We start from the raw sequence: 26,728 nt of genomic DNA, 5'->3' as shown, positions 1-26,728 counted from the left end.
ATTTACAGCCCTGGACTGTAATGAAAACAGTGCCACAGTGTGGCTAATAGTGAGTAGTGCACATATTGGGCCCTTGGAAAAAGGCTCTTGGAATGAGCCTCACATAGGGTTTTAAAGGGAGGGTTACTTTCGAAGTTTACCAGTACACTGCCAGAATTTTGTTACATTTCAAGGATTTTATGTAATTATTCACAAGTGGCCCTTTTGGTTACTTCAGATTATCTCAGTTATCTGTAATTATCTCTGGCCCTCTGTGTGGCTGGTCTTCTCATTTTGCCATAACTTTGGAAGTATGCTTGGGTCATTGTCCATTTGGAAGACCCATTTGCGACCAAGCTTTAACTTCTTGATTGATGTTTTGAGAAGTTGCTTCAATATATCCACATGATTTTCCTTTCTCATGCTGCCATCTATTTTGTGAAGTGCACTAATCCCTCCTGCAGCAAAGCACACCCACAACATGATGCTGCCTCCCCCGTGCTTCACAGTTCGGATGGTGTTCTTCGACTTGCAAGCCTCCCCCTTTTTCCTCCAAACATAACGATGGTCATTATGGTCAAACAGTTCTATTTTTGTTTCATCAGACCAGAGGAAATTTCTCCAAAAAGTACGTTCTTTGTCCCCATGTGCAGTTGCAAACCGTAGTCTGGCTTTTTTTATGGAGGTTTTGGAGCAGTGGCTTCGTCCTTGCTGAGCGACCTTTCATGTTATGTCGATATATGACTCGTTTTACTGTGGATATAGATACTTTTGTACCTGTTTCCTCCAGCATCTTCACAAGGTCCTTTGCTGTTGTTCTCGGATTGATTTGCACTTTTCGCACCAAAGTACAATAATCTCTAGGAGACAGAACGCGTCTCCATCCTGAACGGTATGACGGCTGCGTGGTCCCATGGTGTTTATACTTGCGTTCTATTGTTTGTACAGATAAATGTGATACCTTCAGGCGTTTGGAAATTGCTCTCAAGGATGAGCCAGACTTGTGGAGGTCTACAATTTTTTTTCTGAGGTCTTGGCAGGTTTCTTTTGATTTTCCCATTATGTCAAGCAAAGAGGCACTGAGTTTGAAGGTAGGCCTTGAAATTCATCCACAGGTACACCTCCAATTGACTAAAATGATGTCAATTAGCCTATCAGAAGCTTCGAAAGGCATGGCATCATTTTCTGGAATTTTCCAAGCTGTTTAAAGGCACAGTCAACTTAGTGTATGTAAACTTCTGATCTACTGGAATTGTGATACAGTGAATAATAAGTGAAATAATCTGTCTGTAAACAATATTTGTGTCATGCACAAAGTAGATGCCCTAACCGACTTCAAAACTATAGTTTGTTAACAAGAAATTTTTGGAGTGGTTGAAAAACGAGTTTTAATGACTCCAATCTAAGTGTATGTAAACTTCCGGCTTCAACTGTATATCAAATGATTATGTAAAATAAAATGTATGACAGCTTTTTTTTTTTTACAAACTTTTATTTATTTTACTATGTCAATATGTCTTTGTTAATGTGTTGGCACCAAAACAGAGTTAATTGAAAATGCCATTGTTGGTTAATGCTTTTTTAATTAATTAGGCTATTTTCTCTTTAACCATATGGTCTATCCACTAGAAACTCATGAACAATATGGACACAGATATAGAACATTTATACTCTATATGAATACATTTAAAAGTTGAAGTATAAATTACCAAAGTTACCCAAGATTGCCATAGATGACATGTTAATTACCAAAATTACTAAATGTTCTGGTAACTTTGTTAAAATACTGGTAGCTGTGCAACCCTACTCGCACATGAAACACAGAGCTCGACATCACAAAACAACTAGTTAAATCCGTATAAAAAGTAGGTTGCCTTTATTAGAAGCCGGGAAACCAAAATGTCATCAACATCATTGTTGTCGTTAATACTTTAAGACCACAATATTGCCTTCATCATCATTACCATCATCGTCGCTACTCACTTTTCCACAACATGCAAAATATTCAACAGTTCAGCGTTCCCATTCCACAACACTGACAAAAGCTTCTCGGCGCAATCACCTGTAAGAATCACAATTTTGCTTACATTTACATTGCCAGTACAATTTAAGATACATAGAAAAAAACAAATGAAAGCAATATAAATGCAGGGATATTGAAGAAAGGATGGGAAAGAAATAGTAAATCCATTGTTTATCATGGTCATGTGTTCATGTTAAACAGGGGGATTCAAATCTGGGCCTGGAGGTACACAGCACTACTGGTTTCAATCCTTCCCCTGATTCAAACATCTTACCATGTAAGAGAGTTCACTGGCCAACCAGTGGCATGAATCATTTGATGAACTAGCAGAAAAGAAGCCTAAAAGTATGGACCTTCTAGCCCTGTGTGGGATCCCCTACTGCCTGGACACAGAAACCCCACAGTACAAGCATTGTGTCATTCAGGAACATGATACAAGCCCTATACTAAGATGACCAATCCAAATTACTCCTAACCCGAAGGCTCATGTGGAGCCAAGGCTTGAATAGGCAATTTGGTAATCAATAACGTTTGATTTTTGTCATCAACATTTGCTAATAACCATCTTTGATCTACAGAAGTGCTTGGACCTATAGGGGCCAGTTTAGAGTTAGGCATATAAACGCTTGTCCACTGCCGTCAGGAGGGTACCAGGGAAAGTTTGGTTTGGGTCTGCTGAAACATCTTCTAGGGCACATATTTGCAGTCTTGAGCGATTTGGTACTGGTCAGAACATCATTGGGTCTGACAGACAGGCCCAAAAATATATACATACAGTGGTCCCCTGGTATAATAACAGCTTTGATCTCAGTCAGCTAGGACATCTATTTCATTATTTTCTTTGATGACATCCCCTCCACGTCATCCTCTAACACTATGTTAGATCTATGGCTTCAGTTGGTCAACATCCGAGGCAGAGCACTCATTTGCGGAATTCCAAAGCGACCACTAGCCCCAACGCCCTAAGCACTCCTGTAGGCCGGGTGGAATCATTTCAGATCTCCAGGTTTAGTATTCACACTAACATCCCTCCAATCCCCATGTATTACGCCATACCGAGAGCCCCTCTAGTTTAGTAGTACCAAGGGAATATAAGGCAATAAGAAACCGAGTCAATCTTTAAGCTCCCAAACTTGTTTTAATTACTAGTAGCTTTTATTCTCAGCGAAAACAATAATGAACCCACAGACCAAGAATGCTTTACAATACCATAGGTTTGGCTCAAAAATGTTTTCAACCCAGGGAGGAGTAACAAATGTTCTCTTGCACTCATTTCATGCCTTCTCTTTCACTTCTGCCCGTGTACACTCCCATTTGCAGATCTGAAACAACCGGAAAGGCATAAGCAGTGGTTTGACCTCAATTCCTTCATATAGAGTTCCACAGTATGAGTCATAATACCTAGCGGTCAAAAAAGGAAATGGTTCCAATCGTTTTTCCACCATTCATTTCTCATAGTGGACGTTAGAAACACTTCAAATAAAATAAGGACTGTTTCGTGTAGACTTACCCTGGCGTGACGTTTTGATAACTGTGTGAATCTCTCTAGGACAATGTGACTTAATATATTGGCCTGTATTTACCCACCTAAAATTAAATGCTAATTAGCTGCTAATGTGGATATCATAAAGAACTACAAACGCCATGATGATCTGGATAAGACCCCTGAATCGAGGCAAACGGTAAGAATCTCTGGGTTAACTAATAAATTGGCTACATTTCTTTAAATGGACAATTCTGTGAACTGTCTTGTGCAAGTTTTACATTGACAATTTACCGGTTAGCAAAGATGTCAGCTTGAGATGACATGCAGGGATTTGTAGTCTTGCTAATGTCTACTTTGATGCTAATTAGCATTTTCGAATCACAGTAAATAGAGCCAAATATAATAAGTCACCTTGTCTGAGAGATATTTTACACGGTTATCAAAACATCACCACTGTAAGCCTAAACAAAACACAGCCCTTATTTTAAGTGTTTCTAAAAATGTATGGTGGAGAAACAATTAGAACCATTTCCGTTTGACCGCTGGGTATTATGGCACCCGGTGGGGCTCTATTGCTGTCACTTATCCAGTCCTATCAGCTCTGTGAAGGGCAGAATAGGGGAAATGCAGCTAGTTTTTATTGGTTGTAGAGGAGAGCAGAGGAGAGGTATAGAGAAAAACATATGCCGGCATCACTGTTGACTATCAACATCCTGACTTCTGTCTGAGGTGAATGAGCCGTGTGTGTGTGTGTGTGTGTGTGTGTGTGTGAGAGAGGGAAGGAGTAAGTATGAGCTGAGTGCAGGAGAGGGAGAGCGCGTGAGATGAGCGATAGAATGAGAAAAGGAGAAGAGTGGAACAGAAAGGTGTTGCTGGGTCTGCTCCCCCAGTTTGCCTAAACCCAGCAGAAAAACAGATGGATAGGGTCGACTTTTCTTTTTAAAATCAAGATACATTTTATTTATTTTCTTAAAAAACAAACATTACAAAAAATCTGAATAGAGAATTGAAACAAACCAACAACAAACAAAAAAAAAAATTCATTTTAGGGGCTCTCAAAAAAACAACTCTCGATTCAATTAAAAAGGCTTGTGGATGCCTGGCACAAAGGGTTGAACATTGAAAGGATGCTCTGGCCATGCCAGGGTAGTGTGTGTTGGCATGGGTGTATGGTTTATGCTTGTGTCATGCCCAGCACAGATGCAGCCAAAATCTCAGAACCACAAACCAATGGTAGAGGGTCTAGGGTGAGGAAACACCAACCCCCCTGAGCGTGTGCTCCATCACAACCACACACTGGTAGTACCAGCACACAGCAAACAAACAGGCTCTCTTAGGGCTGATCTAAGACCTGCTTCCATGACCCCCTCTCACGACATAATTAACCGTTTACAGCTCAGAGCAATCTCTCTGTCTAAAGCACAATAACACACTGCTACTCCAAAGTGATCTTGAACTCTGTTCCTTGTACTGTTATATTGAATATCATGTAAAAATGTGTTGGGTGTGCGCTGATTGTTATTTGTCCCGTGCCAATTATTCTGCCTATTTGCTTTAATAAAATCAAAACAATTGATCTCAAAGCACGACTGGACAGTTCTATATTCAATAACAAAACAAGCTTTGTATGTGTTATAGTGAAGACACAGGGCCAGAGCTTAACTTCGGAGTAGGTGGAAATACAACAGCATTAATTCAACCAAGTTAACATTTAAAATAACAACCGTAAAAGCTTCCTTAAAACATAGTGTTTGAGTTTAAAAAGCACTTTGTCAGTGTCGGCACAGCGCTATGGGGTGAGTGGGCACAGGACCTAAGGGAGAACAATCTAACACGCTTACATATCCTCCCTCCGAGTCTCCAGTGTGGCCTTCTCTGATTAGTCAGCGTTGGGCTGTAACTAAACCAATGGGTATTGTGGCACAGTGAATAAAAATAAAAAAGTGCTTTGATTGGACAACAGCAGTCCACTGAGAAACCAGGATAGAGATGAAAACCCTAACCCAGACAGGCCCAGGGCTCAGTAATCACTGATATTTCACTACTGGATAGGTCAAGCAAGGGTTATACTACATAGCTTTCACCTATCCAGTCATGTCAGACCAGAGATTACATGGAGAGGGGAATGGAGAACTCAGCAGATAAAGAAAATGACTAGAATATATATATATATATTTTAATAGAAGGCTCACTTGCACACACATCAGCAGAAAGAAAAAACGAATGACTCTACACTTCAAGCGACTGTTGAGGACAGATGTCCACTAGCACGGAGCTCTCAGAAAGGCAAACTAACAAAGTCCAAATAACTGTTTTCTGAGCGTCACACAGACTTGTGTAGGAAAGACTAATGCAGCCACTGTGGAGAGGGAGATGAAAAAGAGAAGAGAGGTGCCAGTAGAGGTGTAGCTGAGCAGAGGGGACAGGGATGGAAGAATGGGACATGTTCAGAGAGATGGAGTAAAATCTCACTTGTTCTTTCCTTCCATCCCTCACAGCCATATGGTATGCATGTTCTTATGCACACAGATACGATGTGCTCAGTCAGTCAGTCATTACGGGAAGTCAGTCATTACGGGAAGCCAGACACTAAACAACAAACACTAAACAACAAATCCACATGAGGTTCAAACCATTGAGCCAGGCCACCAATGAAACCAAAATAAACTCTAAACCAAGAGAAACAAAAACTTGAGAAGGTAAAGAGAGGGAATGGGGAAGAGAGAGAGAAAGAGAGGTGGGACTTGTGGGTCTAGTCTTCCCCAGAGGGCACGTCCTCTTCCGATCCATCCTCCTCTTCCTCCTCCTCCTCCTCCTCATCTTCCTTTTCCTTCTTCTCCTTCCCGGGTGCCTCCTTTGTTTTCTTGGGAGTGGGGGAGGAGTCCTTCTTCACCACCACCTCCTCCTCCTCCTCTTCCTCCAGGGGGCTCTCTGGCTCCTCCTCTTCCTCCTCTTTGGGCGAGCTCTTCTCCAGGGCCTTGGCAGCACTGGGGCGACCTTTACCCTTTCCTTTCATTGGGCTGGGGGTCACTGGGGGAGGAGAGACAAAGTTATGAATACACATTCATTCAATGAAGTTATGAGGCTGGGAAGATACTTACACATTATCTGAAAAAAGCATATAACAACCGATGCTTGCAGTTCTGAAGAATATGGGTGATTGATTCATGGTGAGCGGTCCTACCAGTGGCCTTTAGTCGTGGTTTGGGGGATTTCTTTTCCTTCCTTTCTGGCCGGCTCCGTTTGATCACCTTCTTGCTGCTCCTCTTGCTCTTGGAGCGGCCATAGTCACTATCATCATCATCTTCAACCATGAAGTCTTCATCACTGCCCGACTCATCAGCTAGAGAGAGGAGGACGAGGTGGTGATTATTGGTAATTTCACCTGACAAATACACTACATGGCCAAAAGTATGTGGTCACCTGCTCGTCAAACATCTCATTCCAGAATCATGGGCATTAATATGTAGTTGGTCCCCCCTTTGCTGCTGTAACAGCCACCAGTCTTCTGGGAGGCTTTGCACTAGATGTTTGAACATTGCTGCGGCGACTTGCTTCCATTCAGTCAAACGAGCATTAGTGAGGTCGGGCACTGACGTTGGGCAATTAGGCCTGGCTCGCTGTTGACATTACAATTCATCCCAAAGGTGTTCACTGGGGTTGAAGTCAGGGCTCTGTGCAGGCCAGTCAAGTTCTTCCACACCGATCTTGACAAACCATTTCTGTATGGACCTTCCTTTGTGCACAGGGGGCATTGTCATGCTGAAACAGGAAAGGGCCTTCCCCAAACTGTTGCCACAAAGTTGGGAAGCACTCAATCTAGAATGTCATTGAACACTACCGCGTTAAGATTTCCCTTCACTGGTACTAAGGGGCCTGAACCATGAAAAACAGCCGCAGACCATTATTCCTCCTCCACCAAACTTTACCGTTGGCACTATGCATTCAGTCAGGTAGCATTTGCCTGTTCATCCACCAAATCCAGATTTGTCCGTTGGACTGCCAGATGGGGAAGCGTGATTCATCACTCCAGAGAACGCGTTTCCATTGCTCCAGTCCAATGGTGACGAACTTTACACCACTCCGGCCGGCGCTTGGCATTGCGCATGGTTAGCTTTGACTTGTGTGCGGTTGCTCGTCCATGGAAACCAATTTCTTGAAGCTCCCGACGAACCATTCTTTGGAACTCGGTAGTGAGTGTTGAAACCGAGGACAGGCCATTTTTACACGCCACAGCACTCGGCAATCCCGTTCTGTGAGCTTGTGTGGTCTATCAATTTATGGCTGAGCAGTTAATGCTCCCAGACTTTTCCACTTCCCAATAACTGCACTTACAGTTGACCGGGGTAGATCTAGCAGAGCAGAAATTTTATAAACGGACTTGTTGGAAAGGTGGCATCCTATGGTGGTGCAACATTGAAAGTCACTGAGCTCTTCAGAATGGGCCATTCTATTGCAAATGTTTGTCTATGGAGATTGCATGGTTTTGACAATATTGCAACATTATTTTGCTCAAGTTTACAGTTTATATGCACACCACACTACCGTTCAAAAGTTTGGGGTCACTTGGAAATTTCCTTGTTTTTGAAGAGCACATTTTTTGTCCATTAAAATATAAAATTGATCAGAAATACAGTGTAGACATTGTTAATGTTTTAAATGACCATTGTAGCTGGAAATGGCTGATTTTTTTTAATGGAAAATCTACATAGGCATACAGAGGCCCATTACCAGCAACCATCACTCCTGTGTTCCAATGGCACATTGTGTTAGCTAATTTAAGTATATCATTAGAAAACCCCTTTGCAATTATGTTAGCATAGCTGAAAACTGTTGTCCTGATTAAAGAAGCAAGAAAACTGACCTTCTTTAGATTAGTTGAGTATCTGTAGCATCAGCACTTGAGTTTGATTACAGGCTCAAAATGGCCAGAAACAAAGGACTTTCTTCTGAAACTCATCAGTCTATTCCTATTCTGAGAAATGAAGGTGAGAAAACTGCCAAGAAACTGAAGATCTTCATAGAACAGCGCAAACTGTCTCTAACCAGAATAAAAGTAGTGGGAGGCCCCGGTGCACAACTGAGCAAGAGGAAAGTACATTACAGTGTCTAGTTTGAGATAGACGCCTCAAGTCCTCAACTGGCAGCTTTAATAAATAGTACCCGCAAAACACCAGTCTCAACGTCAACAGCGAAGTGGCGACTCCAGGATGCTGGTCTTCTAGGCTGAGTTGCAAAGAAAAAGCCATATCACAGACTGGCCAATAAAGTAAAACATTTATACGTGTTAACCCTCGCAAGGCTGCCGGCCCAGAAGGCATCCCAAGCCGCGTCCTCAGAGCATGCGCAGACCAGCTGGCTGGTGTGTTTACAGACATATTCAATCAATCCTTATCCCAGTCTGCTGTTCCCACATGCTTCAAGAGGGCAACCATTGTTCCTGTTCCCAAGAACGCTAAGGTAACTAAACTAAATGACTATAGCACTCACTGCTGTCATCATCAAGTGCTTTGAGAGACTAGTCAAGGATCATATCACCCCCCTATCTGACACCCTTGACCCACTCCAATTTGCTTACTGCTCCAATAGGTCCACAGACGACGCAATCGCAATGACACTGCCCTAACCCATCTGGACAAGAGGAATACCTATGTCATCGACTACAGCTCAGCATTTAACACCATAGTACATTCCAAACTCGTCATTAAGCTCGAGACCCTGGGTTTTCGACCCCACCCTGTGCAATGGGTTCTGGACATTCTGACGGGCCACCCCCAGGTGGTGAGGGTAGGAAACAACATCTCCACCCCACTGATCCTAAACACTGGGGACTCACAAGGGTGCATTATCAGCCATCTCCTGTACTCCCTGTTCACCCATGACTCCAAGGCACGTCTCCAACTCAATCATCAGTTTACAGTGGCAGGCTTGATTACCAACAACAACGAGACGGCCTACGGGGATGAGGTGAGGGCCCCCTGAGTGTGGTGTCAGAAAAATAACCTCACACTCAATGTCAACAAAACAAAGGAGATTTTTTTATTTTATTTTACTAGGAAAGTCAGTTAAGAACAAATTCTTATTTTCAATGACGGCCTGGGAACAGTGGGTTAACTGCCTATTCAGGGGCAGAACGACAGATTTGTACCTTGTCAGCTCGGGGGTTTGAACTTGCAACCTTTCAGTTACTAGTCCAACACTCTAACCACTAGGCTACCCTGCCGCCCCAGGGTGATGATTGTGGACTTAAGGAAACAGCAGAGGGAGCACCCCCCTATCCACATCGACGGGACAGTAGTGGAGAAGGTGGAAAGCGTTAAGTTCCTCGGCATACACATCACGGACAAACTGAAAAGGTCCACCCACACAGACAGTGGGGTGAAGGCGCAATAACACCTCAGGAGGTTGAAGAAATTTGGCTTGTCACCTAAAACACTCAAACTTTTACAGATGCACAAACGAGAGCATCCTGTCGTGCTGTATCACCGCCTGGTACGGCAACTGTGCCGCCCACAACTGTAAGGCTCTCCAGACGGTAGTGAGCTCTGCACAACGCACCACCGGGGGCAAACTACCTACTCTCCAGGACACTTACACCACCCGATGTTACAGGAAGGCCAAAAAGATCATCAAGGACAACAACCACCTGGGCCACTGCCTGTTCACCCCGCTATCATCCAGAAGGCGAGGCCAGTACAGGTGCATCAAAGCAGGGGCCGAGAGACTGAAAAACAGCCATCACTAACATTGAGTGGCTGCTGCCAACATACTGACTCAAATCTCTAGCCACTTTAATAATTAAAAACTGGATGTAATAAATATATCACTAGTCACTTTAAACAATGCTTACATACCCTACATTACTCATCTCATAGGTATATACTCTGTACTCTATACCATCTACTGCATCTTGCCTATGCCATTCGGCCATGGCTCATCCATATATTTATATGTACATATTCTTATTCATTCATTTATACTTGTGTGTATACGGTAATTGTTCAGATTCCTTGTTAGATATTAGTGCACGTTTTGAATTAGAAGCACAAGCATTTCACTACACTCACATTAACATCTGCAAACCATGTGTATGTGACCAATAAAATTTGATTTGAAAAAGAAAAGATTAATGTGGGCAAAAAAACAGACACTGGACAGAGGAACTCTGCCTAGTAGGCCAGCATCCCGGAGTCGCCTCTTCACTGTTGATGTTGAGACTGGTGTTGTGCGGGTACTATTTAATGAAGCTGCCAGTTGAGGACTTGTGAGGCATCTGTTTCTCAAACTGGACACTCTAATGTACTTGTCCTCTTGCTCAGTTGTGCACCGGGGCCTCCCACTCCTATTCTGGTTAGTGACAGTTTGCTCTGTTCTGGGAAGGGAGTTGTACACAGCATGGTACGAGATCTTCAGTTTCTTGGCAATTTCTCGCATGGAATAGCGTTCATTACTCAGAACAAGAATAGACTGACGAGTTTCAGAAGAAAGTCCTTTGTTTCTGGACATTTTGTTCCTGTAATCGAACCCACAAATGCTGATGCTCCAGATACTGAACTAGTCTAAAGAAGGCCAGTTTTCTTGCAGTTCTTTCTTCCAGTTTCTTCTTGCTTCAACAGTTTTCAGCTATGATAACAATTGTAAAATGGTTTTCTAATTTTCAATTGGCCTTTTAAAATGATAAACTTGGATTAGCTAACACAACGTGCCATTGGAACACAGGAGTGATGGTTGCTGATAAATGGGCCTCTATATGCCTATGTAGATATTCCACAAAACATTTTTTTAAAGAAATCTGTCGTTTCCAGCTACAATAGTCATTTACAACATTAACAATGTCTACACTGTATTTCTGATCGATTTGATGTTATGAAAAAATAAAAAAGTGCCTTTCTTTCAAAAACAAGGACATTTCTAAGTGACCCCAAACTTTTGAATGGTAGTGTGTGTATATACATTTAAAAAAATCGTGAGAACCACAAGTCATTTTCTGATAATATCGTATCTTGAGGTCCCTGGTAATTCCAAGCCCAAAATGTACTCTTAAGGAGCCTAATGTTACCGTTACTCCTCAAGGACCTTGTTATTTTCAGCGGTAGACTGGCTCTGGCAGGCAAAACAGATAAATACATCTAAACGCAAATCGATTCTCAATTGTGATACGGTTCTAGAACCATAAATCACTTTAATTTCATATTACATGAAAATAATTTCACAAATGCAAAAAACACACTTAAGGCCAGCCTTATCACGTTTGAAGCCAACAGTATTTTTCTGTTACACACAGGTATCCGGTATGGAACGCCTTTTGGGTCTTTGCCTGTCAAAAAAGTTACACGTCAAATAACACTATATTATAGAATGTTGTGTGTGCTGAATTTTCACGTGCAAGGCAAGCGCCAACACTATCAGTAGCACTGTCAGAGCTGTACACAAGCGCACACCGGCCACAAACGATGTGTTTACAATACTGCGCTGGTAATAAGGATGTATTTATTCACCCGTAACTTCTGGGGTAGCTAGCTAGCAATGACCAGTAGAAACTGCAGTAATTTTAATTATTCTTAACAATGATATCAGAATCCTTGTGAGTAAGTATTAGCTAGGTAGACACTTGTTTTTCGCCTATTGAAATTGTACTTCAGTTCATGAAAATAAATAGCTAGCCAGCTACTTAACCCGGTTGACCAAAGCTAACGTTATATGCAGCCAGCAAGCTTCGTCTGGCCTAGTGAGGCTCAACCGGACCAGGATGTGTTGTGAAGCTAGCCACAATAAAGATTAGGCACAGTAGTGGAATTTGCAGATTGCCTTCAAAATAAAAGTACCTCTTTGAAAGTGATGGTTACAATTGGTGGAATCATGACATATTTATACTAGATCATGTTAAACAAGGTTGGAAGTGAAGCAATGGAATGGGGGTATCAGTCTACTCGGTGACACCCACAGAACACAACTTAAGAGTTTACGCAAATGTTAGCGTTGTAGCTCTTATCGCGGGAGTGACTGTGTGAAATGACTTACCCAGTCAGCCTATTGTGTGCATTGACATTCATATTGCACTGTACAGCTTTACCTAAGGATTGGGGATCAATGAAATGGGAAATCAGTCTACTCAATACCAAAGAGATTTTTCTCCAACGTCCTCCTCAGAGTTATCAGACTCCAAAACATCCATGCAGTATTGTTTCTCCTCAGGAATAGTGTTCAATACACATTGGTTGACAATAACTGTGGCTCAATTCACAGTTGTTTCAGAGTTCCACAATCACATGCTGACCAGACATGTCGCATGCGTCGCAAAATAAATGTAGAAATCCATGTTATTCAATTATTGCACCCACACTGCTCGCGCCCGCCAACGAGCATCTGCGATGCCAAGGGATAAAATAGAAGTCATTCCTAATTCTGACACAGATCGTGCTGCAAGTCCTGCCTCTACATTCTCTTCATTGGTTTATAGAAGCAGGTACCCACGTGCCATCTCATTGGTTATACCCACGTGGGTGATTGAAAAACGAAATGTTTTGTTGGTCATCGTGGTAATACTATGTAAGTGTAGATGCCAATCACCATATAAATTCAAAGATGAAAAAGCCTGGAAGGAGGAGAGATGACTAGAAACGATTCAGTTGGCCGTTTTATGTGTGGATTATTTATCGGAGTAGAGGACCTTGATGCATCTCAGGTAAAATAACTCAATGTTTATATCCCGGGACAAATTAGCTAGCAAGTGCAAGCTAACTAGCTAAATTTCCATACATGTTGAATTCTTTTGCCCCCAAGTTAATGTAATTGGTTCAGAGTTTGTTTTGATATTTTAACCTGCGTGTCATGATCGCATTTGTTATAGGGGGACAAAATACATTTATGCATGATCGAGCACGGTGGCACACGCGCGCAGCCGGTTTGGGTTCCGTGTAAGAGCTACGACGCTAATGTTCTCTGGGTGTTACTGAGTAGACTGATACCCCATGTCATTGATCCACTATCCATAGGTAAGGCTGTACAGTGAAATAAGTATGCCCCTAATGCATAAACAAGATGCAGTAGATGGTATAGAGTACAGTATATACATATGAGATGAGTAATGTAAGGTATGTAAACATTATATAAAGTGGCATAGTTTAAAGTGGCTAGTGATACATTTATTACATTAATTTTGGCTAGAGTTGAGTCAGTATGTTGGCAGCAGCCACTCAATGTTAGTGATGGCTGTTTAACAGTCTGATGGCCTTGAGATAGAAGCTGTTTTTCAGTCTCTCGGCCCCTGCTTTCATGCACCTGTACTGACCTCGCCTTCTGGATGATAGCGGGGTGAACCGGCAGTAGCTCGGGTGGTTGTTGTCCTTGATCTTTTTGGCCTTCCTGTGACATCGGGTGGTGTAGGTGTCCTGGATGGCAGGTAGTTTGCCCTCAGTGAAGCGTTGTGCAGACCTCACTACTGTCTGGAGAGCTTTATGGTTGTGGGCGGAGCAGTTGCCGTACCAGGCGGTGATACAGCCCGACAGGATGCTCTCGATTGTGCATCTGTAAAAGTTTGTGAGTGCTTTTTGGCGACAAGCCAAATTTCTTCAGCCTCCTAAGGTTGAAGAGGTGCTGCTGCACATTCTTCACCACTGTCTGTGTGGGTGGACCTTTTCAGTTTGTCCGTGATGTGTATGCCGAGGAACTTAAAACTTATTACCCTCTCCACTACTGTCCCGTCGATGTGGATAGGGGGGTGCTCCTTCTGCCGTTTCCTGAAATCCACGATCATCTCCTTTGTTTTGTTGACATTGGGTGTGAGGTTATTTTTCTGACACCACACTCTGAGGGCCCTCACCTCCTCCCTGTAGGTCATCTTGTTGGTAATCAAGCCTACCACTGTAGTGTCTTCTGCAAACTTGATGATTGAGTTGGAGGCGTGCATGGCCACGCAGTCATGGGTGAACAGGGCGTACAAGAGAGGGCTGAGAATGCGCCCTTGTGGGGCCCTAGTGTTGAGGATCAGCGGGGTGGAGATGTTACCTACCCTCACCACCACCCGTCAGGAAGTCCAGGACCCAGTTGCACAGGGCTGGCAGGGTCTCGAGCTTAATGGTGTGTTTGGAGGGTACTATGGTGTTAAATGCTGAGCTGTAGTCGATTTACAGCATTCTTAAATAGGTATTCCTCTTGTCCAGATGGGTTAGGGCAGTGTGCAGTATGATCGCGTCGTCTGTGGACCTATTGGGGCGGTAAACAAATTGTAGTGGGTCTAGGGTGTCAGGTAGGGTCGAGGTGATATGGTCCTTGACTAGTCTCTCAAAGCACTTCATGATGACAGAGGTGAGTGCTACGGGGCAGTAGTCATTCAGCTCAGTTACCTTAGCGTTCTTGGGAACAGGAACAGTGGTTGCCCTCTTGAAGCATATGGGAACAGCAGACTGGGATAAGGTTTGATTGAATATGTCCGTAAACACAGCAGCAAGCTGGTCTGCGCATGCTCTGGGGATGTGGCCGGGGATGCCGTCTGGGCCTGCAGCCTTGCGAGGGTTAACACGTTTAAATGTTTTACTCACGTTGGCTGCAGTGAAGGAGAGCCCACAGGCTTTGGTAGCGGGCCGTGTCAGTGGCACTGTATTGTCCTCAAAGCGAGCAAAGAAGTTGTTTAGTCTATCTGGGAGCAAGACATCGTGGTCCGCGACAGGGCTGGTTTTTGTTTTGTAGTCCGTGATTGACTGTAGACCATGCCACATACCTCGTGTCTGAGCTGTTCAATTACGACTCCACTTTGTCTCTATACTGATGCTTAGCTTGTTAGATTGCCTTGCGGAGGGAATAGCTACACTGTTTGTATTTGGTCATGTTTCCAGTCACCTTGCCCTGATTAAAAGTTTTGCAGGAATGCTGCCATCAATCCACGGTTTCTAGTTGGGGAATGTTTTAATAGACACCATGGGTACAACATCACCGATGCACTTGCTAATAAACTCACTCGCCGAATCAGCGTGTTCATCAATGTTGTTGTTCGACGCTATGCGGAACATATCCCAGTCCACGTGATCGAAGCAATCTTGAAGCATGGAATACGATTGGTCGGACCAGCGATGAACAGACCTGAGCACGGGTGCTCCCTGCTTTAGTTTCTGTCTATAGGCTGGGAGCAACAAAATGGAGTCTTGGTCAGCTTTTCTGAAAGGAGGGCGGGGGAGGACTTTATATGCGTCGCGGAATTTAGAATAACACTGATCCAGGGTTTTGCCAGCCCGGGTCGTGCAATCGATATGCTGGTAAAATATAGGGAGCCTTGTTTTCACATTAGCCTTGTTAAAATCCCCAGCTACAATAAATGCAGCCTCAGGATATGTGTTTTCCAGTTTACATAGAGTCAAATGAAGTTCTTTCAGGGCTATCGATGTGTCTGCTTGGGGGGGAATATACACGACTGTGATTATAATCGAAGAGAATTCTCTTGGTAGATAATGCGGTCGGCAATTGATTGTAAGGAATTATAAGTCAGGTGAACAGAAGGGCTTGAGTTTCTGTATGTTATCACACCACATCTTGTTAATCATAAGGCATACACCCCCGCCCTTCTTCTTACCAGAGAGATGCTTGTTTCTGTCGGCACAATGCATGAAGAAACCAGGTGGCTGTACCGACTCCGATAGCGTGTCTCGAGTGAGCCATGTTTCCGTGAAACAAAGAACGTTACAGTCTCTAATGTCTCTCTGGAAGGCAACCCTTGCTTGGATTTCATCAACCTTGTTGTCAAGAGACTGGACATTGGCAAGTAGTAGGCTCGGGAGAGGTGGGCGGTGTGCCCGTCTACGGAGCCTGACCGCTCCGTCTGCCCGTTCTGCGGCACTATTGTTTTGTATCGCTGGCTGGGATCCAATCCATTGTCCTGGGTGATGGACCAAACAGAGGATCCGCTTCGGGAAAGTTGTATTCCTGGTCGTAATGAGTTGACGTCGCTCTTATATCCAATAGTTCCTCCTGACTGTATGTAATAAAACCTAAGATTTCCTGGGGTAACAATGTAAGAAATAACATATTTAAAAAAAATACTAACATATTTTTAAAAAATAGTTTCCTAGGAACACGAAGCGAGGCAGCCATCTCTGTCGGCGCCGAAACTTAACAAATAGTATTTTGTTGATTTTCTATAACATTCCAACCTCATGGCATAATTGTACTATTTATTTGCATCACTGTCAATGGCATAATTTAATTTTGAAGGCTAACAGCAAAGTCCAAATGCAGCTTTCCACACAGAATTAGCCCCGCCCCCTCACTCAAGGAACGCATTTCTTATTCCTCGACCCCAAGACACTCAGTCTGCATGGTCATTTCAGCACATACAATGTTGATGACAATGACATTTTCACTTTGCTTCTTAATATAAATCCACTAGCTTACTACAATTACCTTATTCGTTTGTGTTTCTTACATCTGCAAACAGCTAGTTTGTCTTTTCTTGAAGTTGAATTGAACAGTATAAAACAATAAGAAATAAGAAAGACCTATTTAAATCACTAGAATATATGTGTTGCCACCCCAGGGTCATGCACTAAGCAAATTTTATACAGTGAATTATTTAAAAATAATAATAATACCATATTATATTATGGCCATATTGCCCAGGCCTATGCCTTCAATTCAAATACTTATTTGTAATGTAATGGAACAGAGTCATGATCAAGGGTTAGGTCCGGGTAGGCCCGTTTTGTTTTGAGTGGTTGACTTACGGTCTGCGAAGGCCTCCTCCTTGTCTTCACGTTCCTCGTCCTCACTGCCTCCGTCTCCCAGCAAGATCTCTCTCTGTTTAGACACAGCCTTGGTGGCGGCCTGGCGCACTGTACGCACCTTACGACTCACCTCCTCATCACTGTCATCTAACATACAGAAATGTGTAGCCAGGTTATAACACACAGTCATATTATAACTGGCGTACACCTCAGTGTATGAGTCTTACCACTGACACCTCAGTGTATGAGTCTTACCTGTGGGTCGTTTTCTCTTGGGTGTCCTCTTAGTGGGCTTTGCCACCTTGGCTGTCTTTCCCTTTTTGCCTCGTTTAGCTTCGTAGTCGCTCCCTCCATCCTCGTCATCTTCCTCTCCAAAGTCGTTGTCTTCATCACTGCCAAAGTCATCTGCAACCAAACAGAAAAACATTAGCAGTAGCCCGGTCACATAACTCCTGGCCACTAGCCTGGGCCCCTTCCCATAGCCCTAGTCCCCTTCCCATAGCCCTAGTCCCCTTCCAATAGCCCTAGTCCCCTTCCCATAGCCCTAGTCCCCTTCCGTCCTTGATAGTGTTTTCCATTAGCGCCGGGTCGGCTAAACCAGCCAGTCACAGACGAATATCTACTTTGACTTCATATTAACTAGGCTACTTTCCATTTAAAAAGTTTCAATTCACTTGTCTGTCGAGCGCTCTCCCGCTAGAATGAACGATATGCATCTTCTAGTGATCTATTGATTAGGCGCCTGTCAGTCACAAAGCGAACGATATCAGGGAAACTCAGTCTGCCGCCTGTCCCGCCTCCGGTACAATTTGATTGCGCTGTGGTTGGTTGCAGTCAAATGTCTTTACACAGAGGGAGAGCATGATGCTTGTAAATTTGCACATCCCATGTAATGAAAGTGGTAATGATGAGTCAAAATTTACTTAGCCCAATTATTAATCAAATATTTGCAGCATTTTGCAAAAAATGGACTACATCAAGATCTGGGATTCCCATGCAGATCCAGGTATTTGTATTTTATCAGAAACCTGGTTAACTGAAATAAATGTGGATTCTGAGGTTACTATTGATGGTCTTAGAGTACTCGTGCTGATAGAACGGGCAAAGGTGGCGGTGTTGCCATCTATACAAAAAGTCACCTTCCTGTGTCTCTTAAAGGCTACTTCCAATCCTAAACAATTCACATATCTAGCCAAGTCTTCAATTAGGTTCTAATTCTAACGTAACTGTTCTGGGAGTCTACCGCCCTAAGAAACGTTTGTTAACTAGTCCCGCTGACTTTGTCACTGGTGACTTTAACGTGTCCTGAGGAACCCAAGACCGTTTAAAGGATTTTTTATAATAACCTAAACCTCACCCAGTTGGTTACCAAGTCCACATGACCAAATCTGTCCTGATGTTTACAAATACTGCAGAGAAATGTGTGGCTAGTGGTGTTTTCTCCCTGGACATTAGTGACCACTGTCCTATTGTTTGTATTAGAGATGTTAGGACTCATAGGACTAAAACACGCATTATTACAGAGACATTAACACCTCTACCATTGTGATCTTGATGGTATCTTCTCTATACTGGATTCTGAATTTGCTCTTAATCACTTTGACTGTTTAACATCACTGCAGATAAGCATGCCCCGTTTACCGATTGCTGCAGCTGTACATAGTCTATCGGTAAATAGCCCACCCAATTTACCTACCTCATCCCCATACTGTTTACATTTATTTACTTTTCTGCTCTTTTACACACCAGTATCTCCACCTGTACATGACCATCTGATCATTTATCACTCCAGTGTTAATCTGCAAAATTGTAATTATTCACCTACCTCCTCATGCCTTTTGCACACAATGTATAGACTATTTTTTCCTCCTACTGTGTTATTGACTTGTTAATTGTTTACTCCATGTGTAACTCTGTGTTGTCTATTCACACTGCTATGCTTTATCTTGACCAGGTCGCAGTTGCAAATGAGAACTTGTTCTCAACTAGCCTACCTGGTTAAATAAAGGTGAAATAAAATAAAAAATAAATAAATATATATATATTTTTAACCTCTTACATCTATGGGGGCGCTATTTCATTGTTGGATAAAAAAACGTGCCCGTTTTAAGCGCAATATTTTGTCACAAAAAGATGCTCGACTATGCATATAATTGACAGCTTTGGAAAGAGAACACCCTAACGTTTCCAAAACTGCAAAGATATTGTCTGTGAGTGCCCCAGAACTGATGCTACAGGAGAAACCAAGATGAAACTTCAAACAGGAAATGAGCAGGATTTTTGAGGCTCTGTTTTTCATTGTCTCCTTATATGGCTGTGAATGCGCAAGGAATGAGCCTGTCCGATCTATCGTTTCCCCAAGGTGTCTGCAGCATTGTGACGTATTTGTAGGCATATCATTGGAAGATTGACCATAAGAGACTACATTTGCCAGGTGTCCGCCCGGTGTCCTCCGTCGAAATTGGTGCGTCATCTTCAGCTGCACGTCTTTTTCCAAGCGATTCACAGGAGAAAGTAGACATCCACGAACGATATATCAATGAAGAGATATGTGAAAAACACCTTGAGGATTGATTCTAAACAGCGTTTGCCGTGTTTCAGTCGATGTTATGGAGTTAATTTGGAAAACAGTTCGCCGTTTTGATGACTGAATTTTCATTTTTTTTGGTACCCAAACGTGATGTACAAAATGGAGCGATTTCTCCTACACAAAGAATCTTTCAGGAAAAACTGAACATTTGCTATGTAACTGAGAGTCTCCTCATTGAAAACATCCAAAGTTCTTCAAATGTAAATGATTTTATTTGAATCCTTTTCTGGTTTTTGTGCAAATGTTGCCCGCTAAATGCTACGCTAAATGCTACGCTAGCTATCAATACTCTTACACAAATGCTTGTTTTGCTATGGTTCAAAAGCATATTTTGAAAATCTGAGGTGACAGTGTTGTTAAGAAAAGGCTAAGCTTGAGAGCTAGCACATGCATTTCATTTCATTTGCGATTTTCATAAATAGTTAACGTTACGTTATGCTAATGAGGTTGAGGCTATAACTGGATACAGGGGGTTTTTCATAGCCAAACGTGAACAAAACGGAGCGATTTGTCCTACACAAATAATATTTTTTGAAAAAACTGAACATTTTCTATCTAACTGAGTGTCTCCTCATTGAAAACATCTGAAGTTCTTCAAAGGTAAATGATTTTATTTGAATGCTTTTCTTGTTTTTGTGAAAATGTTGCTGGCTGAATTCTAGGCTTATAGCTATGCTAGCTATCAATACTCTTACACAAATGCTTGTTTAGCTATGGTTGAAAAGCATATTTTGAAAATCTGAGATGACAGTGTTGTTAACAAAAGTCTAAGCTTGAGAGCAAATATATTTATTTCATTTCATTTGTGATTTTCATAAATAGTTAACGTTGTGTTATGCTAATGAGCTTGAGGCTATAAATAGGATCCCGGATCCGGGAAGTTAACTGTTCAAAATAGGTAGACCCATTGCTTCACAACCTGAATTATCTGAGTTCATACGCAATAGAGACGCTTCCTGGGCTATGGCTAGAATACTGACTCCGCAAGGACTGGCAATCCTTCAGTGAATTGAGAATTGTGTGTTTAAAAGCTAAATCTGATTATTAAATTAAAAACACTCCTGATTGTACTGGAAATCCCTATAAGATCTGGAAAACTGAAATCATTAAAAGGGTTGTACTTCCTCTACTCTTCCCTTACAAATGAATGTAGAGTTTGGCCCTATAACTGATAACATTGATATAAATAATTAATTAAATCAACATTCAATTTCTGCCGATAGAATTCAAAAGCCCACTCAATGTGAGAATTCAAAAGCCTACTCAATGTGAGAATTCAAAAGCCTACTCAATGTGAGAATTCAAAAGCCTACTCAATGTGAGAATTCAAAAGCCTACTCAATGCGAGAATATACTGGATGTTGATGGGGGAGCTTTACTGAATAATTTAGATAATGTCAGTCAGGGTTTTTCCTTTCGGCAATTCACAAACAATGGGTTGTTGACATTAAGAAATCTACAGGGCCGACCATTTGGATCCAGGTCATTGTTGGTTCAATAACCCACATCTTTAGATTAAACACTTATCAGGAAATATTCCTAAGTGTGGAAATGTGCTGCCGCTACATAAGGGAGGTGATTGTTGTGATCTTGACAACTATCGTCCCATATCAAGGCTTCCGTGTCTAGCTAAGATTATTGAATCCTTGGTGAATGTGCAACTTTCTTCTTTTTTTCTTTTCTTTTCACTTTAAATAATAAGATCTGTGAACTGTATTTTGAATGTACATCAAATCAGGGTTTAGACCAAGCCACATAAATATTACTGTAACCACATCTGTTGTATATTATATTGTAAATTCTTTGGATGCTAAGATGAATTGTGCTGCCCTATTTATAGATTTGTCAAAGGTCTTTGATACAGTTGATCATTCCACCTTACTGAGTAAGTTGTCTGTGTTAGTCCTTAGCACTGATGCCCGTTTGTGGTTTCAGAATTTTCTTAGTGACCGAACCCAGGCTATTATGATAGACGGGGTTAAATCCACATTTCTTGAAGTGCTTAATGGTGTACCCCAGGGTTCAATTTTGGGGCCATTGTTGTTCACGTTGTATATAAATGGCATTGAATGTTACAGGTGTTAATAGCATTTCCATCGGGCGGCAGGTAGCCTAGTGGTTAGAGCATTGGACTAGTAACCGAAAGGTTGCAAGATCAAATCCCTGAGCTGCCCCTGAACAAGGCAGTTCACCCACTGTTCCTAGGCCGTCAATGAAAATAAGAATTTGTTCTTAACTGACTTGCTTAGTTAAATAAAGGCATAAAAAAATAACAAAATTCATCTCTACGCAGATAAGTTATGGCAGGCCAGATAAGTTATAAGTTGTAGCAGGCCATTCGTGACCTTCAGCATGATTGACTCATAACTTCCGGATCTTAACTTGGTGTTACATGCTAATAAAACCAACTTTATGCTGTTCTCTAGGTCCCATAATGTTGACTGGGGACCTGAGTATTTGCCCTCCAAATAGAGCAAGTTTCTCACTATGAGAACTTGTGTATCTGGATTGATAACAAGTTGTCTTTGGAAAAACACATTGAAAATGTGACAAAGCTGAGCTCTATGATACATATACAGTGGGGCAAAAAAGTATTTAGTCAGCCACCAATTGTGCAAGTTCTCCCACTTAAAAAGATGAGAGGCCTGTAATGTTCATCATAGGTAAACTTCAACTATGACAGACAAAATGAGAAAAGAAATCCAGAAATCACATTGTAGGATTTTTAATGAATTTATTTGCAAATTATGGTGGAAAATAAACATTTGTTATTGACCAAATACTTATCTCAATACTTTGTTATATACCCTTTGTTGGCAATGACAGAGATCAAACGTTTTCTGTAAGTCTTCACAAGGTTTTCACACACTGTTGCTGGTATTTTGGCCCATTCCTCCATGCAGATCTCCTCTAGAGCAGTGATGTTTTGGGGCTGTTAATGGGCAACACGGACTTTCAACTCCCTCCAAAGATTTTCTATGGGGTTGAGATATGGAGACTGGCTAGGCCACTCCAGGACCTTGAAATGCTTCTTACGAAGCCACTCTTTCGTTGCCCGGGCGGTGTGTTTGGGATCATTGTCATGCTGAAAGACCCAGCCACATTTCATCTTAAATGCCCTTGCTGATGGAAGGAGGTTTTCACTCAAAATCTCACGAAACAGCCCCAAAGCATGATGTTTCCACCCCCATGCTTCACAGTAGGTATGGTGTTTTTTGGATGCAACTCAGCATTCTTTGTCCTCCACATGACGAGTTGAGTTTTTACCAAAAAAATGATTTTTTTGGTTTCATCTGACCGTATGACATTCTCCCAAACTTCTTGTTACGGATACCAGTATCCTGTGTGTGTATCCTGTGTGTGTTCTCTCCTTCTCCCTCACAGGTGAAAATCATCACTCCCCAATCAGTCACCAATCAATCATCAATCAGAAGACACACCCCCTCCTGTTTTCCTACCCTATCAGTTCCTTTCCCTTGGTTTAAAAACCCTGTCAATTGTTTGCTCTTGACCTCAATCTCTCTGTAAATGCCATGTCTGTAGGTCTCTGTGTTTCACTTTCTCGTTGTGTATTAACCTCTCTGTTCGAGCACCTCCATAGCACTTTGTCATCACCTGTGAGTATTGTTTTAGTTATGGTGTTTGTTTGATTGCTGGTGGGAAAGGGGGAAACCAAGACAAGTCGTCCATGGGCATACACTACCCGTAGGTAAACTTTGTTAAATACACTAGTTAGAACTGGGCGGACCACCCACTGTATTTTTGGCTAGTTAGCTGTTGTTAAAGTAGGCTAGTCTAGCATAGGGGTGTTTTTGAATACTTATTGTTTCTTTCCTTGGGTCCAGCTCAGCCCCTTTTCCTGCTCCCCCCACTACTGTGTTTTCAAATAAACCTTTAGTTTGATGGTAGATTTCAGTTGTCCTGGTTATTTGGTTCACACTTTTGCTTTGTCACTATTATAATTTGCATGAGTTATGTTACGGGTCTCATTACCATCCCCCCTAGACTGTCGGGCCAAAAGGGATTCGTAACACTTCTTCTGGATCATCCAAATGCTCTCTAGCAAACTTCAGATGGGCCTGGACATGTACTGGCTGAAGCAGGGGGACACGTCTGTCACTGCAGGATTTGAGTCCCTGGCGGTGTAGTGTGTTACTGACGGTAAGCTTTGTTACTTTGGTCCCAGCTCTCTGCAGGTCATTCACTAGGTCCCCCCCGTGTGGTTCTGGGATTTTTTTCTCACCGTTCTTGTGATCATTTTGACTCCACGGGGTGAGATCTTGCGTGGAGCCCCAGACCGAGGGAGATTATCAGTGGTCTTGTATGTCTTCCATTTCCTAATAATTGCTCCCACAGTTGATTTCTTCAAACCAAACTGCTTACCTATTGCAGATTCAGTCTTCCCAGCCTGGTGCAGGTCTACAATTTTGTTTCCGGTGTCCTTTGACAGCTCTTTGGTCTTGGCCATAGTGGAGTTTGGAGTGTGACTGTTTGAGGTTGTGGACAGGTGTCTTTTCTACTGATAACAAGTTCAAACAGGTGCCATTAATACAGATAACAAGTGGAGGACAGAGGAGCCTCTTAAAGAAGTTACAGGTCTGTGAGAGACAGAAATCTAGCTTGTTTGTAGGTGACCAAATACTTATCTTCCACCATAATTTGCAAATAAATTCATTAAGAATCCTACAATGTGATTTTCTGGATTTCTTTTCATCATTTTGTCTGTCATAGTTGAAGTGTACCTATGATAAAAATTACAGGCCTCATCTTTTTACGTGAGAACTTGAACAATTGGTGGCTGACTAAATACTTTTTTGCCCCACTGTATATATATATATTCTTTTTCTTATAGAAATAAATCCTGCCTCAGTCCTGAAAACAGAAGGAAGATTGTTCAAACAATGCTTCTCCCTGTAATAGACTATGGTGACATTTACATGCATGCGGCAGCCTCTGCTTTTAAACCATTGAAGTCCGTATTCCATTCACCAATATGTTTTACCACTGGGGACGGTTATAGGACCCATTGTGTTCTGTACAAAAATGTGGGATGGACCTCTGTAAGAAGAGAGGTGCATTATTTATTCACAAAGCAGTCGTACGGAAACTTCCTCTGTACATAACTTCATTGATTAAATTCAGACGTACAAATGCCCAAACCTGTTCTCGGGGATCAATAACTCCCTCTGTCTCCACATGATTTAATTTTTTTGGCCCCTGATGTGTGAAATATGCAGAAATCCTTGCAGTTAGATATTCTGGTGCCTTTCAGGAATTTAAAATTATTGGAGACTTATGTTACAGAATGTGATTGCTTTTCTTAAATGTTTAATGTGCATTTTATTTGTAATGTCTTTGTAGGGCTGTTGTATTTTATATAATGCGTTTTAATTTATATACATTAATACTATAAAACTATTTCAAAGATATGCAGTTCATATAAAGAAATCAGTCAATTGAAATTAATTCATTATGCACTAATCTATAGATTACACGACTGAGAATACAGAGATGCATCGGTTTTTCACAACTTTAAAACGTTATGGGTGTGGATCAGAAAACCAGTCAGTATCTGGTGTGACCATTTGCCTCATGCAGAATACATAACACATCTCCTTCATAGAGTTGATCAGGCTGTTGATTGTGGAATGTTGTCCCACTCTTCAATGGCTGTGCGAAGTTGCTAGATATTGGGGGGTACTCGAACACGCTGTCGTACACGTCGATTCAGGGCTTCCCAAACATGCCGAATGGGTGACATGTTTAGTGAGTATGCAGGCCATGGAAGAACTAGGCCATTTTCAGCTTCCAGGAATTGTGGATAGATTCTCCGGACATGGGGTCATGCATTATCACGCGGAAACATTAAGTGACGGTGGCGAATGAATTGCACCACAATGGGCCTCAGGATTCTGTCATAGTATCTCCGTGCATTCAAATTGCCACCAATAAAACGCAATTATGTTCGTTGTCCATAGCGTATGCCTGCCCATACCATAACCACACCGCCACCATGGGGCCGTCTATTCCCAACATTGACATAAGCAAACCCCTAGCCCACACAACGCCATACATGCTGTCTGCCACCTGCCCGGTACAGTTGAAAAAGTGACATCCCTGAATAGCACACTTATCCAGCGAGCCAGTGGCCATCGAAAGTGAGTATTTGTCTACTGAAGTCGGTTATGGTGCCGAACTGCAATCAGGTTAAGACCCAAGTGAGGATGACGAGCACGCAGATGAGCTTCTCTGAGATGGTTTCTGACAGTTTGTGCAGAAATTATTTGGTTGCGGAAACCCAGTTTCATCAGCTGTCTGGTCTCAGATGATCCCGCAGGGGAAGAAGCCGGATGTTGAGGTCCTGGGCTGGTGTGGATATTCCTGCAGTCAGCATGCCAATTGCATGCTCCCTCAACCTCTGTGGCACTGCGTTCCGTGACACAACTGCACATTTTAGAGTGGTCTTTTATTGTCCCCAGCACAAGGTGAACCTGTGTAACGAGCATGCTGTTTAATCAGCTTCTTGACATGCCGCACCGGTCAGGTAGATGGACTATTTTGGCAAAGGAGAAATGCTCACTAAATGGGATGTAAACAAATGTGCAAAATCTGAGAGAAATAAGTATTTCAGCTCATGAAACAATGGACCAACACTTCACATGTTGCGTTTATATATTTTTTCAGTACAATTTGTTTGTTTTTTTAAATGTATTGGGCTTCATTTGTAAATGTATACAGGGCTTTCTTGTAAATAGTTGTATCTCAATGTGACTACCTAAAGTTAATAAAGTAGCACAACATTTATTTAGCGATATTGTCAAAACGATAGTCAAAAATTATTTAACTATAGATTTCTCTCCCCCCCCATATCACTAGTTGAATCCTGACCCCACCAAGCTTGAACCATAGCCTCTTCAGGACATTTTCCCTGACCCCAA

The 26,728-nt window shown here is 42.2% G+C and overlaps 1 protein-coding gene across 2 annotated transcripts in view; it reads right to left on the bottom strand.

Moving 5' to 3' along the window:
* Window positions 1-1,832: 1,832 nt before the first annotated feature.
* The window catches only part of LOC135540041 (nuclear ubiquitous casein and cyclin-dependent kinase substrate 1-like), a 34,386-nt gene continuing 9,490 nt past the window's right edge, over window positions 1,833-26,728 (bottom strand). Inside the window, exons 5-8 of one of the 2 annotated variants that reach the window (XM_064966350.1) lie at window positions 17,456-17,605; window positions 17,201-17,347; window positions 6,673-6,831; window positions 1,833-6,518 (exon numbers count right to left, since the gene is read on the bottom strand). In XM_064966350.1, the coding sequence (XP_064822422.1) occupies window positions 6,241-6,518; window positions 6,673-6,831; window positions 17,201-17,347; window positions 17,456-17,605 (734 nt within the window). In that variant the 3' untranslated portion in view covers window positions 1,833-6,240. The remainder of the gene's footprint in view (window positions 6,519-6,672; window positions 6,832-17,200; window positions 17,348-17,455; window positions 17,606-26,728) is intronic. The other variant, XM_064966352.1, reaches the window with a different exon arrangement.

The sequence above is a fragment of the Oncorhynchus masou genome, chromosome 5, assembly GCF_036934945.1.
Source record: "Oncorhynchus masou masou isolate Uvic2021 chromosome 5, UVic_Omas_1.1, whole genome shotgun sequence".
NCBI classification, from domain to species: domain Eukaryota; kingdom Metazoa; phylum Chordata; class Actinopteri; order Salmoniformes; family Salmonidae; genus Oncorhynchus; species Oncorhynchus masou.
This window is presented reverse-complemented; position numbering and strand designations above follow the sequence as displayed.